Here is a 19,133-nt window from a genome sequence, read left to right on the forward strand (position 1 = left end):
CAAATAATTATTAATAGCACAATTATTAATTTTTTTTTTTTAAGAGTTGCACCTACATGGATTCCACCTCCAAATGGCCAAAGCATCAATTCACTCCAGGCCACTTGGATGAGCAGAATTTTTTTCAGCGACCAGTGTAACCTGACACCTATGTCAATCACCCAGCACACTTCCTGTTTCTTTGTCTTTATTTCCACTATCTTTAAATCAAACCTTATCAGTGAGACCAAAAAATTATGCTGTAGCTCCATTAGTTGCTAAGTCCTTGAATGCCAAGATCAAAGACACAATGTTGAAAGGCACAAGACATCTGAGACACCCTACCATGAGCCAAAGGCCTCTCTGTGAGACCTAGCAGCCACCCAACCAGGGGCTCTCTAAGGCAGAGAATGAGAACTAGACCCTAAGAGGCACTCTGACCCTGTGCACCATGAAGTCAGGTTGGAAATGAGAAATGGCAGAGTTTGGGCTTCCACCCCACTACACAACTGCATCTTCCCCTTCCATTCAACCGACCAACAAAGCGTGCTGGTGAAGGCAGATGCTGGCCTCCCACGACAGTCAGCCATGGCCTCAGCGCACTGCGCGAGGATTCTGGTTGCTGTCTCCAGTGCCCTGTTTTGCTTGATGTGGATTTTTGTTTAGAACCAGTATCTCCTTTCCCACATATGGAATGAAAAGCAAAGCAGCTACCTGGAGATCTGCTCCTCACTCCTCCATCCTTGGCTCTCCCCCCAACAACGGTCTCTCCCTGAAAAACCCTCCGCACCCTTCAGGGATCAGCCCTGCTCTCAGCTTGCCCATCAGGGCGGATCCCGCTGCTGTTCCCCCATTCTTCCACAGCAGGCTTCCTCACCCTATCTCGGCACTATGAGCATTTCTGCTCAGATCATTCTGTGCCGTGGGGTTGCCCTGTGCATTGCAGGATGGGTGGCAGCATTCCTGGTCTCCACCCAGCAGGTGTCGGTAGCACCTCCATCCACCAAACCCAGAATGTCTCACAGCACAGCCAAGTGTCCCGAGAGGCAGACGTGCCCCTGGTTCAGAACCCATGTTTATAGTGCAGGAGCTTTAGGTAGGTTCATGACCGCCCAGCTGAAAATCCTATTTCCTGGTCTGGTTCGCAGCCAGACTGACTTGCTTGTCTGACGGAGGAACAACACTGCAGCGCACCACAGTCCAGAGTCCCCTTCTCAGCACAGATCAGGCGTAGACCAGGCCTCACTTGACGCCATGCTGCCACCCTGCCACCCCCTCCCGTCCCCCGCTGTCACCCTTTACCTACATGGCTTCACTCCCTCCCTGCAGGGTTTTCTCCTGCATCTTGTTTAGGGTTGAATTGTACCCCCGCCCCCGCTCCCACTCCCCCCCACCGCCCCCTGCCCAAAGATATGTTGACATCTTAACCCCCAGTGCCTCAGAATGCGACCTTATTTGGAAATAGAGTCACTGAAGATGTGATTATTTAAGATGAGGTCATAGCGGAGCAGGGTGGGTCTCTAATCCAATAGGACTGGTGTCCTTATGAGAAGAGAAGAGACAGACACACACAGAGAACATCATGTGATGACGGAGGCAGAAATCAGACTGATGCAGCTTCAAGCCAGGAAACAGGGAGAGCCAGCAACCACCAGAAGCCAGAGAGAGGCAGGAAGGATTCCCTACAGGTTTCCCGGATCACAGCCCTGCCAACACCTTGATCTTCGACTCCTAGCGCCCAGACTGTGAGAAGATACGTTTCTGAGTTTTAAGCCACCCGATGTGTGGTGCTTAGTCCCAGCAGCACTAGGAAGCTAATCCACACCCAAATTCCTGTCTCGGGCACCGCTTCAAGGAAACCCAGCCACAGACAACTGGCCTGTGCTCTCAAGAGCATAAAGGCCGAGCGAGCCTGAGTCCCTTCTTCCCTCCGAGTTCCCATGAGCCTTTCTTCGTGTGACAAGAAAAGGAAGAAGGAAGAAGGAAAAAGGGGAGAAAGGAAGGGACAGAGGGAGGTGAAGGGATGCGAAAGGGAAGGAGGGAGAAGGAAAAAAAGATATTCTCTCTGGGGAATCCTTTCTCCCTTCTATCCTTCATTCACCCCACAAATCCCACTTAGCGCCACCACACGCCAGGCACTGTTCTCAGTGCAGGGGAACAAAATAGACACGACTCTGCCCTCGTGGGGTTTACTTACCAGCATGGGAGACAGGCCTTAAAACATATGCTCTGTGGGATGATGCCAAGTGCCATGGAGAAAAATAAAGCAAGGGAAGGGGTAAGTTGGACCCAAGGTGGAGGCAGCCACATGAACAGGGTGATGCAGCAGACGCGGCCTCTGGTGTCAGCTACAGCTGATCCCACAGTCCTGCTCGATGTGGTCTCAGCTCTGGCCGATACCAGCACACCTGGTCTCTTTCTCTCTTCTGCCCAGCCCTCTTGAGGGAGCCCACCTGGCCAGTGTCCACGTGCCAGCAGACAGAATGGAGACTTCAAAAACCACCACAGACTACTGACGTCCCCTCCTTCCTGTGTCCTGCTCGCCCCTCACTCCTTCTTCCTGTGATCACCTCCTAAATATACCTGTACCCAGGTCCTTGCCTTGACCTCAGCATTCAGGAGAACAAACTAGGGCAGATATGCCAGGAGGGCTTTGCTGAAAAGGTGATATTTCAGCCAAGATCTAAAGGAGGCAAGATTCTCTGCACCTCTGGGACCTTCCACTGATGTCAACAATGGAGCTTGGCCATAAAGAAATTATTTTGTTGAGGGGGGTTTCCCTCTTTTAACTGTAACTTTGTTGACAGTTGAAAACCCAGTAATATCAAATACTGCGGAGGATACATGGAAAGCACCCAATATATTCATATCATGTGACACGGAGAATTTAGGATTGTAGAAGACACTATCAACACCTTTCCCACCACCTCTTGGCCGTGACCACGTCAGTGCATAGGGACCAGCATCTGTGGATGTCAAAGGTCTCTTCATTTGACAGTGTAACAGTCCAAAAATGCCAGGAAATAAACCTCCTCATCTCCCAACAGCCCGCATCCAATAGCTGATAATAGCTAGTGTATAAAAACGTTAGCTCCCTTGCCCGTCAGGTAGAAAGACCCTCAGGCACGTCCGATGCTGGCTCCCAGTTTTCCCAGCAAGTTTCCATTCCTGTCACCCACAGTGGTACCAGCCCCCAAATGCACCCTTTATGGGACCTTTCCAGTTTCTCCTGTGTTCCCTCCAGTGCCACATCCCTAATAAATGACTGCCTTGCCTCAGGGTCTTCTTGAGGAATCCAAACTAAGAGATGAACAAAGCTCCTACCTTTGAGGATGTGCACAGACAGGGACACTCTGGCAGTGGGGCGGCCCCTCCAGCCCTCATGTTTAACATCTGTACCCTATACATGTGGTGCTGGACCATTAAACCCCTGGCCAGTAGACTCAGCTTTGAGAAGCACCGTGGTGTGTTTGATGCAGAATAACCGCCTGTTGTACAGGACTGCAGTCTGCAGCACAGGTGGGCTGGCCGGCCTCCAGGGTCCGGGGCTTTTCTTTCCCTTGGATCCCACCACATGCTGCACCCCCAGTGGGTGCAGTGTCATCCTTCAGCCCACAGAGTGCCCAAGGCGGGGACTCTAACCACCACTGGGCACAGAGCCTGGTCCACGGGTGGCTTCTGAAGCAGCCAATTGCATGTTCCTGGGCTGGGATCTCACAATTTGCCTGCAAAACATCCATCTATCATCCTGTTCTTCAGCCCTCATTTTATTTTTCCCAAATCAATTTCAGAAAGTCAAAATGACTGATAGCTTCCTACCCAGGATAATCACTCTTCTTATTAAATAACCCACCTCAATGACTGGAGAGTACCAGGGTGGTGGCGGTTACATGAATCTATACATGTGATACAATTTCACAGACCTACACACACACACACACAGCAGTGCATGTAAAAACTGGTGCAAACTGAGGAAGGCCTGCAGTTTAGCTGCCACCATCACTTGCCAGTGCTAACGTACTCTACTCCAGTCGTGTAAGATTTATCATGGGGGTTGCTGGGGGAAGGGTACATGGGAACTCTGTTCTGTTTGCAATTTCTTGTAAGTAGAGAATTATTTCAAAATAAAATGTTTTATGGTGCAAAACAATTTTTTAAAATAAAAATCCTCATAAAAAATAAGCCACAAACTCCCAGAAGAAGACACGGCACCCCCCCACCCCCCACCCCCGCCCCAACCTCCTTACCTGGGAACTGGGGATCAGCGCCTTCCACCAGTGCCCGCCTTTCACCAGGTCCACCTCGCACAGAGGCACGGACACCTTCCCAATGACGCAGTGGCGGGAGAACTTATCGAAATCCAGCACAGTGAGGAGCAGGGTCCTCCTCTGCGCTTCTAGGAAGGGGATCTCGAAGGTGTAGCGCTCCTCAAACACGGGCTTCTGGGTCTTGCGTTTGACCCCCGTCTGCTTGGAGTTCTTCTGGTCCGGCAGGAGGCAGATCTTGACATAGGGGTTGGAGTGCGCCATGTCCTGGCGCGAGCCGTCCTGGGAGATGGGGGGCGGCAGGTCCCGCGCCTCGATCACCCGCACCGTCAGGTGGTTGTGCAGCAGGTCGTACTGGGTGCTGAAGTGCAGCATGCCCAGCTGGTACTTGGACAAGATCTCCTCATCCGTCAGGAAGTCCACATCGTCGCTGTTGGAGTCGAGGGAGTACAGCCGCGGCTCGAACTTTCTGAAATAGTCGTCGGGGGTATAGGTCCGTCTGAGCACCGAGGGCTGGATGGGCTCCTTCTTGGCGCTGAAGACGCCAAACTCGATGGGTTTAATATCGATGAGCGGGGAGCTGGGTCGTCTGGACTCCAGACCTAAACAGCCGCCAGAAATAACAATGAACACCACCATGCAGGGGACCGGACCTGGGCCCCTTCCTGAGGTGGGCAACGTTTCCCAGCTTCTCACATCGTCACGCTGCTTCCTAACGCTCTTCACCCTCTGCTCTCCACACCTGAAAGCCTCTTTTTCATTCTGAGAGGCAGCATCGGCCCCATCACCATAATCCCCGCAGCGAAGCGCCAGGCACTGTTCTAAATGCACTGCATGTAGCAGGTCATCTAACCTTCACAAGGTATTCGCTAATGACTATTCCCACCACCCCCAGCCATTTTACAGATGAGGAAACAGAACCCCGAAGTACTCACCAAAGGTCACACAACTAGTAAGAGGAGGAGCCAGGGTCCTGCCTGACCTGTGTGGCCCCAGAGATTGGCTCTAACCATTACCCTATACTCCCTCCACTTTCAGGGTGGACTCTGGGGCTGGAGTGTCTGGGTCAAGTTCCACCTCGACTACTTACTTAGTGAGCCATATGACTCACTACTAATGAGCCATGTGACTCTGGCACATTTTTTAGACTCTCTGGGACTCAGTTTCCCCATCTGTGAAATGGAGCCAATAATGACGCTTACCTCAAAGTAACTATCATACTTCTTCAATGATTCTATTTAGGGAGTCCTTAGGCTTTACCCTCCTTCCTCCTCCCCACCCAAATCACGCCATATGGTCAAACACATACGTTATACATCAGAGGGGAAAAACTGGGTGGCCTGCAAGACAAATTCAACCCACAGATACATTTTATTTGGGTTTAAAAGTAAAAAAGTTTCATATGAAAACCCAGGTTGCTAGTTTCTCTTTTAAAAAAACCAGGCAATACTGGGCCCACCATCCCCCATGGCTACAGCTGAGTAGTGGCTGCCCTTTTGAACAGGGCATTAGTTTCCCAATTGGCCCCAGTTCCCACCCTGCCCTAGTACCTCCCAAGGCTGAGAGTCGGCTCCCATTGGTCATTGCATTAGGGTGATATTTATCTCTATCCAACCCTCTTCACTCAGTTACTGACACAACCCTGGAGTCACTAGAATTTGCAAGACCTGCAGTATAAAATGGTTACACTTGACTTTGAGGTCTGAAATGATATATGCTAACAATGTCAATCAATTGAGCCAATTCAATAAAAAGTGATCAGCAAAAACAAAAATCAGTAAAAATGATCACTGCAATGCACTTCTGTCACGTTGTCATTATCGCTGCCTCATCCTGTCTCCTGTCATCCCATTCTACCCCTCCCCAGGGACAACTGTGTCCTTCACATCTTTCCTTGCGGCTGCTGCTGAGTGTCTGGGAAAGCCAGCCCCCCTCCTCTGTCCTGGGACCCAGCTAGTGGGATTAGTTCATGACTCTGAAGGGAGGTGAGCAGCACAAGACTGCCCAGCCAGGACACTCTGCCACAGCAGAGATGCTTACTTGAAATCCTCCGGGTCAGGCTGTATGTAGACTTCGACGTGTCTGAGGATGAGCATCTTCGATCTGGGGAGTTGGTACGTGGGGTCAGCGGAACGTCACTGGCTGTGTGGACAGAGTCCCCGTCCTTGTCACTGCTCCTGCTGGCCATCCTGTGGGAGGGAAGCGGTCTCGATGGTTGTCAAAGAATCCCCAGGGACAGGCATCTCTGCCCTTGGAGAATAGACCATGAGGAAATAGCTCTCATGCCATTTACGCAGCTTGGGATAATGCAAATGTGAAATAGTGTGGTAGCCCTAAACTCTCAATAACATCTTGCTTTTTGCACAAAAATGTGATATGATATGAATGAATATTTCCCAATTTAGAGCAATCAGTCAAAGCTGGGGCCGAAGGGAGAGATATGGGAACTTACTCAGGATATGGCCTCGGAGGTGGGGCACCACTTTGACTAGTCACGAGACCTGTCAGTCTTCAGTCTGGAAGGAACCATGTGGCTGTTCATGTGCATTCCAACTTTTGCAAGTGGCTCTTGGTGAGAAATGCTCTGCTATTCCAACAGCCACTCTGTCTACAGTTTAACATCTTTTAAAAATATCCATAACCATGTCACTCAAGGGTTCTCTGAGAGGCAGGGCTATAGCTACAAAATGGCCCTGAGAATCAATGATTGAAGAACAGTAGTTTGGTGTAAAGAAACAGCTATGAATTAGCAGCAGCCACGATTCTATGTGCTCCCAATGAAAAGATGAAAAGCCTTGGGTCGGAGGGTGGGGCAATACAGAGTAGTAATTAAAGAGCAGGACCTCTTGGTTTGAACCCTGACTGGGTGACTTTGAGCGAGTCCCTTCCTCTCTCTGTGTCTCCATCTCCCTCTCTGTAAAATCTGTAAAATGAGAATAATAACGGTGCCCACTTTGCATGGCTGCCGTGAACACTGAATGCGTTCACACATATAAAATGTTTAGAACAGTGCTTAGCATGCTGTAGATAGGTGCTCAATACATTTCAGCTAGTATTACTGGTGTCTTTACGATTCCCCCAATATTCACAAGGCTGCTAGGTTAGGATGCTGCGGGGAGGAAAATGGAGGGGACAAAAGCAGGCAAAGTGGCCGTGAGATGGATGCTGCTAATAACACGCCCCAAGCTCTCAGCTGTGGATTGATATGTTTAAGCCTGCATCCCCCAGCTTGACATTTAAGCCTGCAGGGAAACTAGTCCTGAAAAATGCAAGTTTCGAATTCTCCAAGGTCTTCCAATGCATCCTGTGCATGAAATGAGATGGATCTGATGTTCTTCCAAAGTGATATAAGGGTCACGGCGAGGACAAGACCGGGGCTGTGATAAGGCTAGGACACGCACAGTCCTCGCCTGCCCCCTGCTCCTGGTCTCTAGGAGAAAACAGCAGATGAAATGAGGGGGGTGGAAAGTAGGGGAGGTCACAGAGATGGGATCACACTGTACCAATCATTCTTCTTGCTCTCCCTTAAATGAAAGCTGTAGCATCTTCCACGGAAGGAGTCACTGGGGCACCTCCACCTGCACAGCCTGTCTCCCCACTGTCACACCTCTGTGGCAGTCACCTCCACCTGTGAAGTCCCATCCAGCCTTCCAGGACCAGCTTTAACGCCATCGGCCCCCAGGGCCTTGGCTGAGTCCTCTGACACAGTATCAGTGTATGCCTGAGTCACCCCTGCCTCCTCTGCAACCACCAGGCCTCCCTGCCTTCCTCCCACACACTACGCCAACTGTTCTCTCAGGCCGAATGCTCTTCCAGGCACCATCACCTGTTTGGTTCCTTATCATTTAGGTCTCAGCTTCAACAGCATCTCCTCAGAGAGTCCCCACCCTGTCCCCGTCACCTCCTCCCACCCCCTTCAACCCTTATCCCTGCACATGCTTTTGTCTCTCTTTGACACTGCACATCACTTATCTTTAGTTGTGGCTTGCTTGCTTCTCTTCTGCATCTGACACCAAGCTTCAGCTCCATATGGGCAGCGATAATATCTGTCTTAACCTGTCACCACTGCCAACCTTGCCTTACTACCTGGAGCATCTGGGGTGTTCTACATTTATTTTCTCAGTGAGTTAATGAATACACCCTTCCTGTGGTTCTTATCCCATTTATCTTGAGTCACAATTATCTGAGTCCATGTCTTGTCAATCCTCCTATAACAGGATACAGTTCTTAGTGGTGAAACATGTACCTACTATGATCAAAGGTACCAGGTGCTGAGTGTCCACTATGTGCTGGGCACTGGGCTAAATGCTCTGTATGAACCATCTGAGTTCACTCTTAAAACAACCTGGGAGTTAGTTGTTATTAATAACCGTGCCCCTTTTACAGGTGAGGAAATATAAGCCCCAGGGTAGGGTGGGGAGAGGGATGGGTAAGTAATTGGCACCACTGTTAAATGGTAGAACCCCAACTGAGTCAAGCAATGGCAGGCTCCAGGTCACAGCTCCATACTTCTGAGCTGGGCATCCCCTGCAAGGCCTGTGGAGCTTTGTACACAGTAGGTACTCAACACATGCTAGCTGTAGATACAAATAACCTGACTTTAATTCACTCTTCAATGAGGGTCTTTCTGGCACTGCCCCCAAGGAGCCAGCTGGACGGTACAGTTTCCTGACCCTCACTAGGCCAGCCGAGCCAAGGAAAGCTGGGGGCCCACATGACAGAAGCACATGTGACAGTTAATGATGTGTCCCCCACACACAGAGCCAGCTCATCTGCCAGCCCTGTGATTCTGGGCACAAATATCACAGCAGGAACAGCACTGCAAAGCCTGTGCACTTGACATTTCTACTCCCTGCCTGTTTGATAACATGCAACTGCCCACTTGGTAAATAAAGCTGGGGAAAGCACAAGCTGTAAACTCGCTCTCTGAATGACTGAACCCGCTTCCCCTTTCCAGATTTCTCCTAACATTTTGCCCTGTGTTGAGTGCCAAAAATGCACTCAGTGATGCCCAGGATCCCAGAAAGGCCTGGTTCATCCTGGGAAGCATGGAGGTCATGTACAGTGTCTAGGCTGCAGACTGCACGACTCTAGGTGGTGCCATTCATAATAACCACCAGTGAACGGAGCCTCCAGAAGATGTGTGGTGTGTTGGCTCTGCTAGGAAGTTCCCAGCCCACTTCTCTGCTGGTGGCAAAACCAAAAGAACTGTCTTCCCAGAGGGTCCCACCCCCTGCCCCCAAAAGAATCCTCTGCATGCCCAAAGGGTCAGTAGCCTGGCCGAAGCGCAGCTGTCATCGAACTCAGTGGCTGGGCATCTGTAACGCTCCATCCGGGTATCTGGGGGCAAACAGATTGTGATTTTCAATGTCTATCAGGTTCTCTACTGGTTCAAAAGAAAATCCAAATTCCTTCATCTGGCATTCAAGACCCTGCACGATCAGAGTTTGCAGGCTCATTTTCTACGATCCTCACAACTCTTCCAAGACGTAGGCAGTGTCCATGTGTCATGTTTGCCTGCCCTGGGTCCAGTCACAGCATCCAAACTGTCTATTACAAAGGTCAGCGAACCACAGGGCCAAATCCACAGCCTGATTTTTTAAATGAAGTGTTACTGGAACACAGCCATGCCATTCATTAATGTACTGAGTCTGGTTGCTTCTGCACAGCAATGACAGAATTGACTAGTTGCAACATAGAATAAGCCCATGAGGCTGAAATATTTACTATCGGCCCTTTACAGGAAAAGTGTGCCAACCCTGTTCTACTAGCTTAGTTCAAGTGTTTCAAGTGGAAATGACCCTGCCCCTGGGTCCAGGATGGTCAGGCAACCCAGGGATGATCCTAGCACCATCTCCTCCAAGCAAAAGTGATTGGGCACATTTACACCAAACCAGGACAAAGAGAGCCCTTCCTGGTGTTTTTGCTGCTGTTAAGAATGGGGCAAAGAAGAAGCAAGCTTAAGAATGAGGCCAATACAAACGAAACAAAGACAAAGAGAGCACATGCATGCACACCCAGACTCTATTTAATTCTCTGGATCCAGCTATGCCTGAATGAAGCCATTCTCCCTGGATTTTTCCATTGATAACTCTATGCAGTACTGTCATATGGGTGTGCAGGGTGTGAATGCATACTTATGTACTTGCCTTATCTCCTATACTAGTTGTTTTTGTTTTAATGCTCACCCAAGGGTATGTTTTTTATTGATTTTCGAGAGACAAGAAAGGAGATAGAGAGAAACATCAATTGGTTGTCTCCCGTACTCACACCAACAGGGGATCGAACCCAAAACCTAGGCATGTGCCCTGACAGAATTGAACCCACGACCTTTCAGTGAACAGCACAACGCGCCAACCAACTAAGCCACCCAACTGGGGCCCCTATACTAGATTTTAAATCCCCTGAGTACAGTAATAGGACTCTATTGAGTGTCTGCAGGGGATACTCAAGAAATAATTAGCAAAGAAACTGATATTTTTTTTTTTTTTAGATTTTTAAAGAGGAAAATAGAGCTATAGAGAGATAGAAACATCAGTCGGCTGCCTCCTGCACGCCGGGGCATGTGCCTGACCAGGAATAGAACCAGCAACCTATTGGTTCATGGTGTAAACTGGCTCTCTGAATGACTGAACCCGCTTCCCCTTTCCAGATTTCTCTTAACATTTTGCCCTGTGTTGAGTGCCAAAAATGCACTCAGTGATGCCCAGGATCCCAGAAAGACCTGGTTCATCCTGGGAAGCATGGAGGTCATGTACAGTGTCTAGGCTGCAGACTGCACGACTCTAGGTGGTGCCATTCATAATAACCACCAGTGACATTCAACCACTGAGCCACCGCCTGGGCTCAATTGGATGACTGATGCTTTCAGGATTCAATTTCTGCCTGTACGTTAGTCAGTTGGTCAACAACTATTTTTTGGAGTTAGACAGATAGAAACCCTGCCCTCACAGAGCTGGCATTCTTTAAAGAAAAGACACCAGATGGGCTAAGCCAATCTCTGTCACACAGGACACTGGAAATTGGACTGAGCTCTTGATTAATGAATTTATTGCACCAAACATTTCAACTCTGCACACATCTGAGGGATTCAGGTCAGGTCACTACCTATGAATAATGGAAGAGTGCCTTAACATCGCCTTTAAATCAGTTTAAAGAATCCCTATTAATATAATGATAGAAATGAATACTTACTACTGTGATAAGCATGGTATGTGCATATCTCATTACTCTGAATAACAGCCATATAAAATAAGTCATATTACTGTTCCCACTTTACAGATGAGGAAACTGAGACAAAAACACAGTAAAAAGACTCTCATCTAGGATTGCCAACCAGATGTCAAGTGTTCTTAAGTCCTTTTCCATACACTAATTCATGCAATCACCACAACAACTCTATGATATAAATACTATTATTTTTATCATCCCCATTTTACAGATGGGAAAATCAAGGCAGAGAGAGATCAAGCAACTTGCTCAAGGTCACAGAACTAGGAAAAAGTAGAAAAAATAGGATATCAACTCACAGAGCCTGACACAGAACCACTTTGTTATGGAAATATGCAATACTTGACTCTAAAAACAGAAAATGAGAGGAAGAACTGAGGCATGACCCGCCCCACACTCCCGCCCTCCTCCCAGTATGGAGGGAAAGATGGGGCACCAGAAGCTTCTGGAACTTCAGCCCAAGGATTTAGCTGAGACAGCACTGGGTCCCCACGAAGGCTCCAGCTGTGGGCATGTGCACTGTCTCTCTCCTCTCTAGGCCTCCCTGTCTGTATCATAAGAAGTTGTACTCAATGATTCCCAGACCCTCCTTAGACTCAACCCAGACTCTCTGGCCACGTCCTTCTCCCAGCCACAGAGAGATGGGCCAGACACGTGGCTCAAAAGCTTCAAAACTGCGTTCCCAAAATATCTGAGGGACTGGCAGATGGAGATGTTGTATGCAGGCGCGGGAGGAGAACGAATTGGAAATAAAATGAAAGACGCCAGGGAGAACATAAACAGCGTTGGAGGACAGGATGAAGCCCGGAGGTGCTTTTCGGCTTCCCTATTTCTGAAGCTCTTGGTCAGATCAGCTAAGATACACTTGTTTGTTCATTCCATCTACCCAGCCAGGCAACAAACATTTATAATCATCTACCATGTGCCAAGCACTGGGTCAGATGCCAGGCCAATTGCCAGGTACTGACTTGGATGGACACCTTTAGAATCGACATCCCTTGAAGGCTATAGATGCTCACAGATCTCTTTTCCGCTTGGAATGACACTCAACGTGATTAAAAGTGCCCACGTGTTTAGCATTACACAGTTCACACCTCAGAAGATGTGAAACTAGCTGAACAGAAGTCCCACCACCAGCTGGTCTCACCAGCTTGCCAAAAAAAAAAAAAAATGAGAGGCACAGATCATGTCCCATCAGTAGCAAAGAGGTCAATGGGCACCCTGCCTTCCCTGCTTTCATACCTCAAATCCTCCTTCCCCAGGCCCCACCCCCTCTCAGAAACAGAATAAAAAGAGGTCTTGAGATTGCTTTCAAAGGAGTTGAGAGCAGTGTTACTTACAGCCAGGGAGGAGTCTGGGCAGGAAAAGGTCCCAGAATTTCAACTTCATCCTCACTCGACTGGCAACAGCTGGACTCGTAACACTTCTGACAGCAGTGCCGGCAGGTCCATCTGCACAGCAGCAGATCAGAGATTCTAGAAAGAAAACCCTGAGGCCATTGGGGGAGGTGGGCGGGGAGGGGGGCAAGAGGAGACGCGGGAAGGGTGGAGAGGAGGAAGAGGAAAAACACCCGAATTACAAGCAGCCCATCCCTAGTGAGACATAACGACATGCAGGAGTTCTGTCAACACTTGGAACAAAATGTTTTCCATTTCTGTTTACCAATTGCAGGCACAAAGATGGCAAACACCAACTCGCCGGAGCCATTAATAGCCAGCGAGACATTTGCAGGTAGTTTCTTTTGTAGTTTATGGGAACGTCTTTCTTGACATGTGGGCGGCATACCCACCATGGTGAGGGTTACACAATATGTTCCGAAACACAATGAATATGAGTCTGTCATTTTGAGAGCAAGGCAAAAATAGTCTTTTTAGAAAAGATAATCTCAGTGACATGAAAGCAAACAGAGATAATCAAACGGAATAAGTAGGGGGTGGGGAGGGAAACCTATCTTGTCATCTAGTGTCTTTTCACCGGGATCTCCTGCCATAGAAAGGCATGGAAACAGTGCCCTTATCAACATCCGGTGACTGTTTAATATTCAATATTCCCCACAGCCTCACATAAGACTCCAAAATGAAAAGCAAGCATTTCTTGATTAGAAGCCAGACCAAACGAATCATTGAATTAACCCACCTCGTTTAAAGGTTCCAACTGCCCTTTTAGAGATCCAAGATGAAGCCACGGGGTGGAGGGGGTGGGGGCGACAAAGAGAGAGAGACAAGACCAGTTTAGCAATATTCCAGCAACTCAGAAAAGAAAAAGAAAAAGCCCTGGATCTTTCCACTTACCATCCTGGGAAGGGAGCTGACTTCCTAACTAGGTGTTGCTATCTTCAGGGCTGCGGGTAGCCTCCTGGCTAGCCAACACCGAATAAATGGGAAACTTTAGCATTTCGGTTTGATTTGCACCGTATGCTGTTATGAATCAGTGCGGGTGGATAGATAGTCATGCTAGCCAATGCAGCCACACTTCAGAAGAGCAAATCTTCCTAAACAGAAATAACCATGAAGCCAACCCCAAAAGACATGATTTGCCCACATGCAAGCAGGCACTGAGTGGATGTGACTTGGCTCCCCAACCCTCCTGGAGGCCCTACCTTCTAATTCTGCTCCAATGGAGATGGTGAGAAGCTTCATAAGACCACCCACAAATAGAGGGAGCCAAAAAGGAAGCCATAATCTGGTCCTTGGAGGAGGGACGGGCTGCCCCCCTTCTTTGCCGCTCCCCCATCCCATCTTCTTCTCACAGGTTCCTAAGACACAGGCTCCCTCCCCTCTTCCAGGGAAGAGTCTTGATGGCTTTCCAGAGGGGCCAAGTAAACCAGGTAGGTTAGGAGGAGTTCCACATCCTAGCCTGGAACATGTCCCAGAGATGAACGAAGGTAAGACTCGAACTCAGAACTTTGAACCAAGAGGGAGAAAGCTATTATTTTTTTCAATTCTCTTGCAAGGAGGAGAAAGACTCAATAACATCTTCCTAACACATGCAAATCTTCCCCACCCCTTCCTTTTTAAGCAGAGAGAAGCGCCCCCCCCTTTCCCCACCCCGCCAGAGCCTCGCAGGGAGATCTTTCCAGCTAGCATCTAAGAATGTGGCATTATTCTAATTGTGTTTCTTTTGTCCATTTGCCTTCTGCTTATATCAAGTCATCCTGGTTTTCTATTATGGTTTTGACATAAAGTTTCCTTTTCATATGAGTTTTTAAACTAAAAAAAGTGTGAATCCATTTATAGAAAAATATTAAGTAAATAACAGTACAGGTGGTACATAGCTCGTGAAAAATTCAAAATCCTTGAAGTCGTAAGAATAAACAAAGTCTCGGGCACTAATCACAAACTCTTCCAAAAGCAAAGCTCAAACCAGAACAAGACCTGCTAGGTACGGGGTGGGGGAGGGGGGGGAGGTGCGGTGGGGGGGGGGGGAAGCATGCAAAGAGCTGAGTAGAGAAGTGCTAGTCCTGGCCTCACCACTAGCCAATCATGTGACTTGGGCCACTCTGAGCCTCAGTTACCTCTTTCCTCTGTGGAAAGACTAACCTAGGACGCTGTGAAAATGCTTGTGTGTTGCCCAGCTGCAAAATATCTGCCCCTCTCTGTGGTTCATGAGAACAGGGTGGTTTCTCAAGACCAGCTGGAACCAACCCGGCACCAGGGACTATCTTGGTGAGCAAAGCAGCAAAAAGCTATGTCCTCGTCAGGCTTACAAGAGCAAGTGCTTTAAAAAGCTTCCAACAAAGTACAAGGATAAAGGGGTGCTTTTTCACAATCCATGCCCATTATCTTCATTGAGGGAAGCCTTTCCTCGGTATGTGGTGATCGGAGAGCCGTTTATAAAACCGTGAGGAGCAGAGATAAGGCCACCTCAGGGTCCCTGCTAAGGATCAACCATCCAGCCTTCTCAAGACCCAGGTGCAAGGTAAGTGTCAGGGAGCAAAGAAAAACCAAGGAAGATGAAGAGGAAAGAGAAGGTGCTCTGATGCTATCACATGCTTTGTGAGCCGTTCCTCACACGGGGCCTCCTGTCTGAGCCAATGCAGGAGAACTGATTCAAGCCAGAAAGAAACAGGATGGAAGGAAATGCAGACATTCTATAACAGGGTTGAGAAATCCAGCCTGCAGCCAGCCTATTTCTGTGTGGCACTTCAGCTAAGAACGGTTTGTACACTTTTAAATGTTTGAAAAAAAGTCAGAAGGAGATTAATACTCCTTGACTCATGCAAAATATATGAAATTCAAATTTCAGTGTTCACAAATAAAGTTTTATTGGAACACAGTCACGCCCATTCATTGACTATTGTCTAATGCTGTTCAGCACTACAGTCAGAGCAGAATAGTTGAGACACAGACCTTGCAGCCTTCAAAGAAACAAATATTTACTATCTGGCCCTTTACAGAAAAAGTTTAACAACTTGTTCTAGAAGTTAAGCCAGCATCACCAGGCCATCCTCACTGACTCCCACGTTTACATCCCACCATGAGCCCCTAAGCAGCTGTGTCGCCTTGGTGCTGAAGGTGGTCAATAAGAACTGTAGAAGCCTGTTCAGATGTTCTTCGTGTCTCACTAGATTTGCATTCTGAGAGGCAGGGACCATGCTGTTTTCACAGCTGTGCCCCCAGTGCACACACATAATAGGTGGTCACCCAACTGTTTGTTGAGCGACTATTGAATAGTCCTCCTAACAACATCCAGCACGCAGTGGGTGTAGACGTGACCTACAATGAACTTGAAAAGATGACCTAGGGATTTCATGAAAGGGGAGCCAATGGAGCTAACCTAAACCAGGAGAGAGATGAGGAGGCTAGCCAGGTGACAGAGCAGAGTTCCTGGCCAAATGACAAGTCTGAGGACAAATTGAGGGGATGTGTGAGCCAGAGGGAAACTCGGGGACCAGCAGCCCCCCGACTGTGGCCGAGGAGATGAGAAGTGAGCCCAGATGCACCCTGGATATGGGAGCCTGTAGGCTTCTCAGCCTGGCTCAGAGGAGCCAGTCCCAGAAGCAAGCAAAGGGTCTGACTGCATGACCTTGGCGCTGACCTGTCACCACTTCCAGCCTTGTATTAAGGAGAAAGGTCTCTTAGTCAAGCAGCTCACCCCCACTTTCCATCCCCCTCCAAAAAAATCACGCTTGGAAATTATTTCGGCAGAGGATTCTTAGGGGAGTTTCCCCAAAATGATAGGGGTCCACAACTCCCAACCCCAAGACAATGGCCTAAGTAATCGGCTGCCCCACCAGACCAGCACCAGCACCAGCACCAGCACCAGCACCAGCCCGCCCCTGGTGTGTCCCCCACCCCTAGCACCCAGTGCCCGGGAGAGACAACGTCCTTGTCCCTCCTGGCCAGAACAGCTGCCTCAGGCTCACTCCGCCTGCCAATTAGCCCGGCCGTCACCAAGGCAACAACAGCTGGCGGGCCGGGTGGCTGGGGCGCCCCGGGCCGCTCGCCTCGGCCCCTCCCTGGGGTGGGGTGCCAAAGGAGGGGGATGGGTGAGTGGGAAGAAAAGTCTGCCTCACCCCCCCGCCCCCCGCTTCCTTCCCCAGGAGGTGAAGGCGCGCGTGCAGAGTCCGCAAGGGGCCCTGCATTAGGGGGTGTGGGGGTACCCAGCCTCTTCTCGTGGGGCGCACAGGTTGCTGCGCTCGGGCACCCTTTTTCCCCAGGCAAGTTTGCGGGAGCGCAGCCGCCAGCCCTCCCTTACGCGCGCTCTCGGTCGAAGGGGGCACGGCCTCCCCACCCACACCGCGGACCTGGCCCCCAGCCTCAGCCCTACCTGGATGTACGCCATTTTCGCCCGCGCGACTCACTCCGGCCCGGGCATGGCGCCGCCACGGCCACTTTGCCCTCGCCGAGGGGAGAGGGGGGAGAAAGCAAAGGGGGAAAGGAAGAAAAGGCGGCCGGGTGGCCCCAGACGTGACTGGCGTGGCTGATGAGCGCCCGCCCCTCCGCCGGCCGCCCGGTCCTTGCCTTTCCCTGCGTTTCGGCTCCCGGAGTCGGGGCTGCCTCCAGGTTGGGAGAGCTGAGGTGCCCAGGGCCCCCGCCTTGGCCTCCCTCGCTGTCCCGCGCTCCCCCCGAGGCGCTCCCAGGCTGGAATGAGGCCAGGGCGCCTAAGGAGGGAGCCGGGGGCAGCCGGGGACTGCAGCGACCCCGGCGCGGGAGGGGCGGAGACGCCGGGCCGGTGCGCACGGGAGGCGGGGGAGGGGATGAGGATGGGGATTGGGAAGCGGGTGGGAAAGGGCGGGCAGGGTCAGCCATCGGTCGGCGCCAGGGCTGGCACCTACCGAGAGCAGAGCCCCCGGGGTGGCAAAGGGCACAGGCCAGCCATGGAGTCTGTAGCTGGGAGGGTCCTCCCCAACCAAGCCCTCTCTCAGACCAGCTTGGAAAAACTTTATTCCCACCCCACCCGACGCGCCTAGAACTGTTGCAGTGAGGAATGCAGAGGCAAATGAATGAGAGTCTCACGTTAAGATGGGGCGTTGGCTCCCCAAGGGAGATGCGGCCGAGGACGCAGGGGGCTCGGGGAGAGAGCGGAGCACCCCTTTACCCTAACCTGGCCGAGAAGCGCCCTCCGCGCAACAGGTTTGGCGCGGGGCGGCCCGGCAGCGCCACCCAGCGTCGTGCCCAGAGTCGTGAGCGCCTCTGCCCGCTGGAAGCTCCGCGCCACTGGTCGTGCGCCCCAGGGCGTGTCCACCCGCAGCTTCCCCACATGCTTGGGGCGCCCTGGGCCTGGAAGCCTCCTCCAAGCTGGTCCTCCCACCCCAAGGCCACAGAGCTGGGGCTCGCTCTCCACTGAAGGATTTGAGGTGGAACATTGCCCTCCGCCGGCTCTCTTTTTAAATGGCCAGCCATCTCCAGTTGTCAGTCACCAGTTCATCAGCCTTTTAACCTCCCAGCGCCTGTTTATTCATGGTAAAAATGGCATAAAATCTCTACCCTGCCTATCCTCCAGGGCTGTTTTGTGGGAATAAATAAGAAAATGAATGTGGAAGTAATGAAAGATGTGCTACACATGTTTATATATTTTGTGTTAAAATCTAGCATACATACACATTTTGAGTGTGATATACTATTTCATTTGGAGCACCTGGCATGTAACACATGTTGAACGTGTATAATTCAGCGGGCACTGTGCTCAACACTTCACAAGCATTATTTCATTTCGTCCTTCTTGCTCACTCCTATACAGCTGGCACAGTCCCTAACCAGAGTACTAGTAGACACTCATTCAATGTTTTTGTTGTTGCTGTTGACTTGATTACTTTCAATTTTATGAGGGAGGGGCTGCAATTATCCCCAATTTACAGATGAGGAAACTGAGGTGCAGAGAGGGAAAGCCACTCTACCCAGGTATGACAGCTGGCCCTTCTGGCATTTGAACCCACAAGGTCCAAACACCTAACCAGTGTATGGTATTTATCCACAGTGTTTCTTCAGCACTGATGGGAAGGGGTGATTTGATTATGGGAAGTGGGCCTCACACAGGAGGGGTGCCTGCTGGGATGGGTGCTCCTCGAGGGGACTGGCCAGAGGTGGAGGAATTTGCCAGGTGTTCCCATGAAGATAGCTAACGTTTTGGAGACTTGCCATGTCTGAAAGACTGTTTTAAACCTTTTACAAAAATTCTATCTTTTAATTCTCTGATAACTATGAGGTGGGTATTAAT

General features: G+C 50.2%; 1 protein-coding gene across 4 annotated transcripts in view; it reads right to left on the reverse strand.

Moving 5' to 3' along the window:
• SYT17 (synaptotagmin 17) overlaps nucleotides 1-17,607 on the reverse strand; it is a 73,065-nt gene extending 55,458 nt beyond the window's left edge. Inside the window, exons 1-5 of one of the 4 annotated variants that reach the window (XM_080677300.1) lie at nucleotides 17,244-17,534; nucleotides 13,611-13,628; nucleotides 12,815-12,963; nucleotides 6,285-6,433; nucleotides 4,227-4,846 (exon numbers count right to left, since the gene is read on the reverse strand). In XM_080677300.1, the coding sequence (XP_080533426.1) occupies nucleotides 4,227-4,846; nucleotides 6,285-6,433; nucleotides 12,815-12,963; nucleotides 13,611-13,628; nucleotides 17,244-17,258 (951 nt within the window). In that variant the 5' untranslated portion in view covers nucleotides 17,259-17,534. Of the gene's footprint in view, nucleotides 1-4,226; nucleotides 4,847-6,284; nucleotides 6,434-12,814; nucleotides 12,964-13,136; nucleotides 13,231-13,610; nucleotides 13,634-17,243 lie in introns of those variants that run through there. The other 3 variants (XM_080677301.1, XM_080677299.1, XM_080677302.1) reach the window with 3 other exon arrangements.
• Between the last annotated feature and the right edge of the window lie 1,526 nt (nucleotides 17,608-19,133).

The sequence above is a fragment of the Plecotus auritus genome (genome assembly GCF_963455305.1).
Source record: "Plecotus auritus genome assembly, chromosome: 7".
Lineage (NCBI taxonomy): Eukaryota > Metazoa > Chordata > Mammalia > Chiroptera > Vespertilionidae > Plecotus > Plecotus auritus.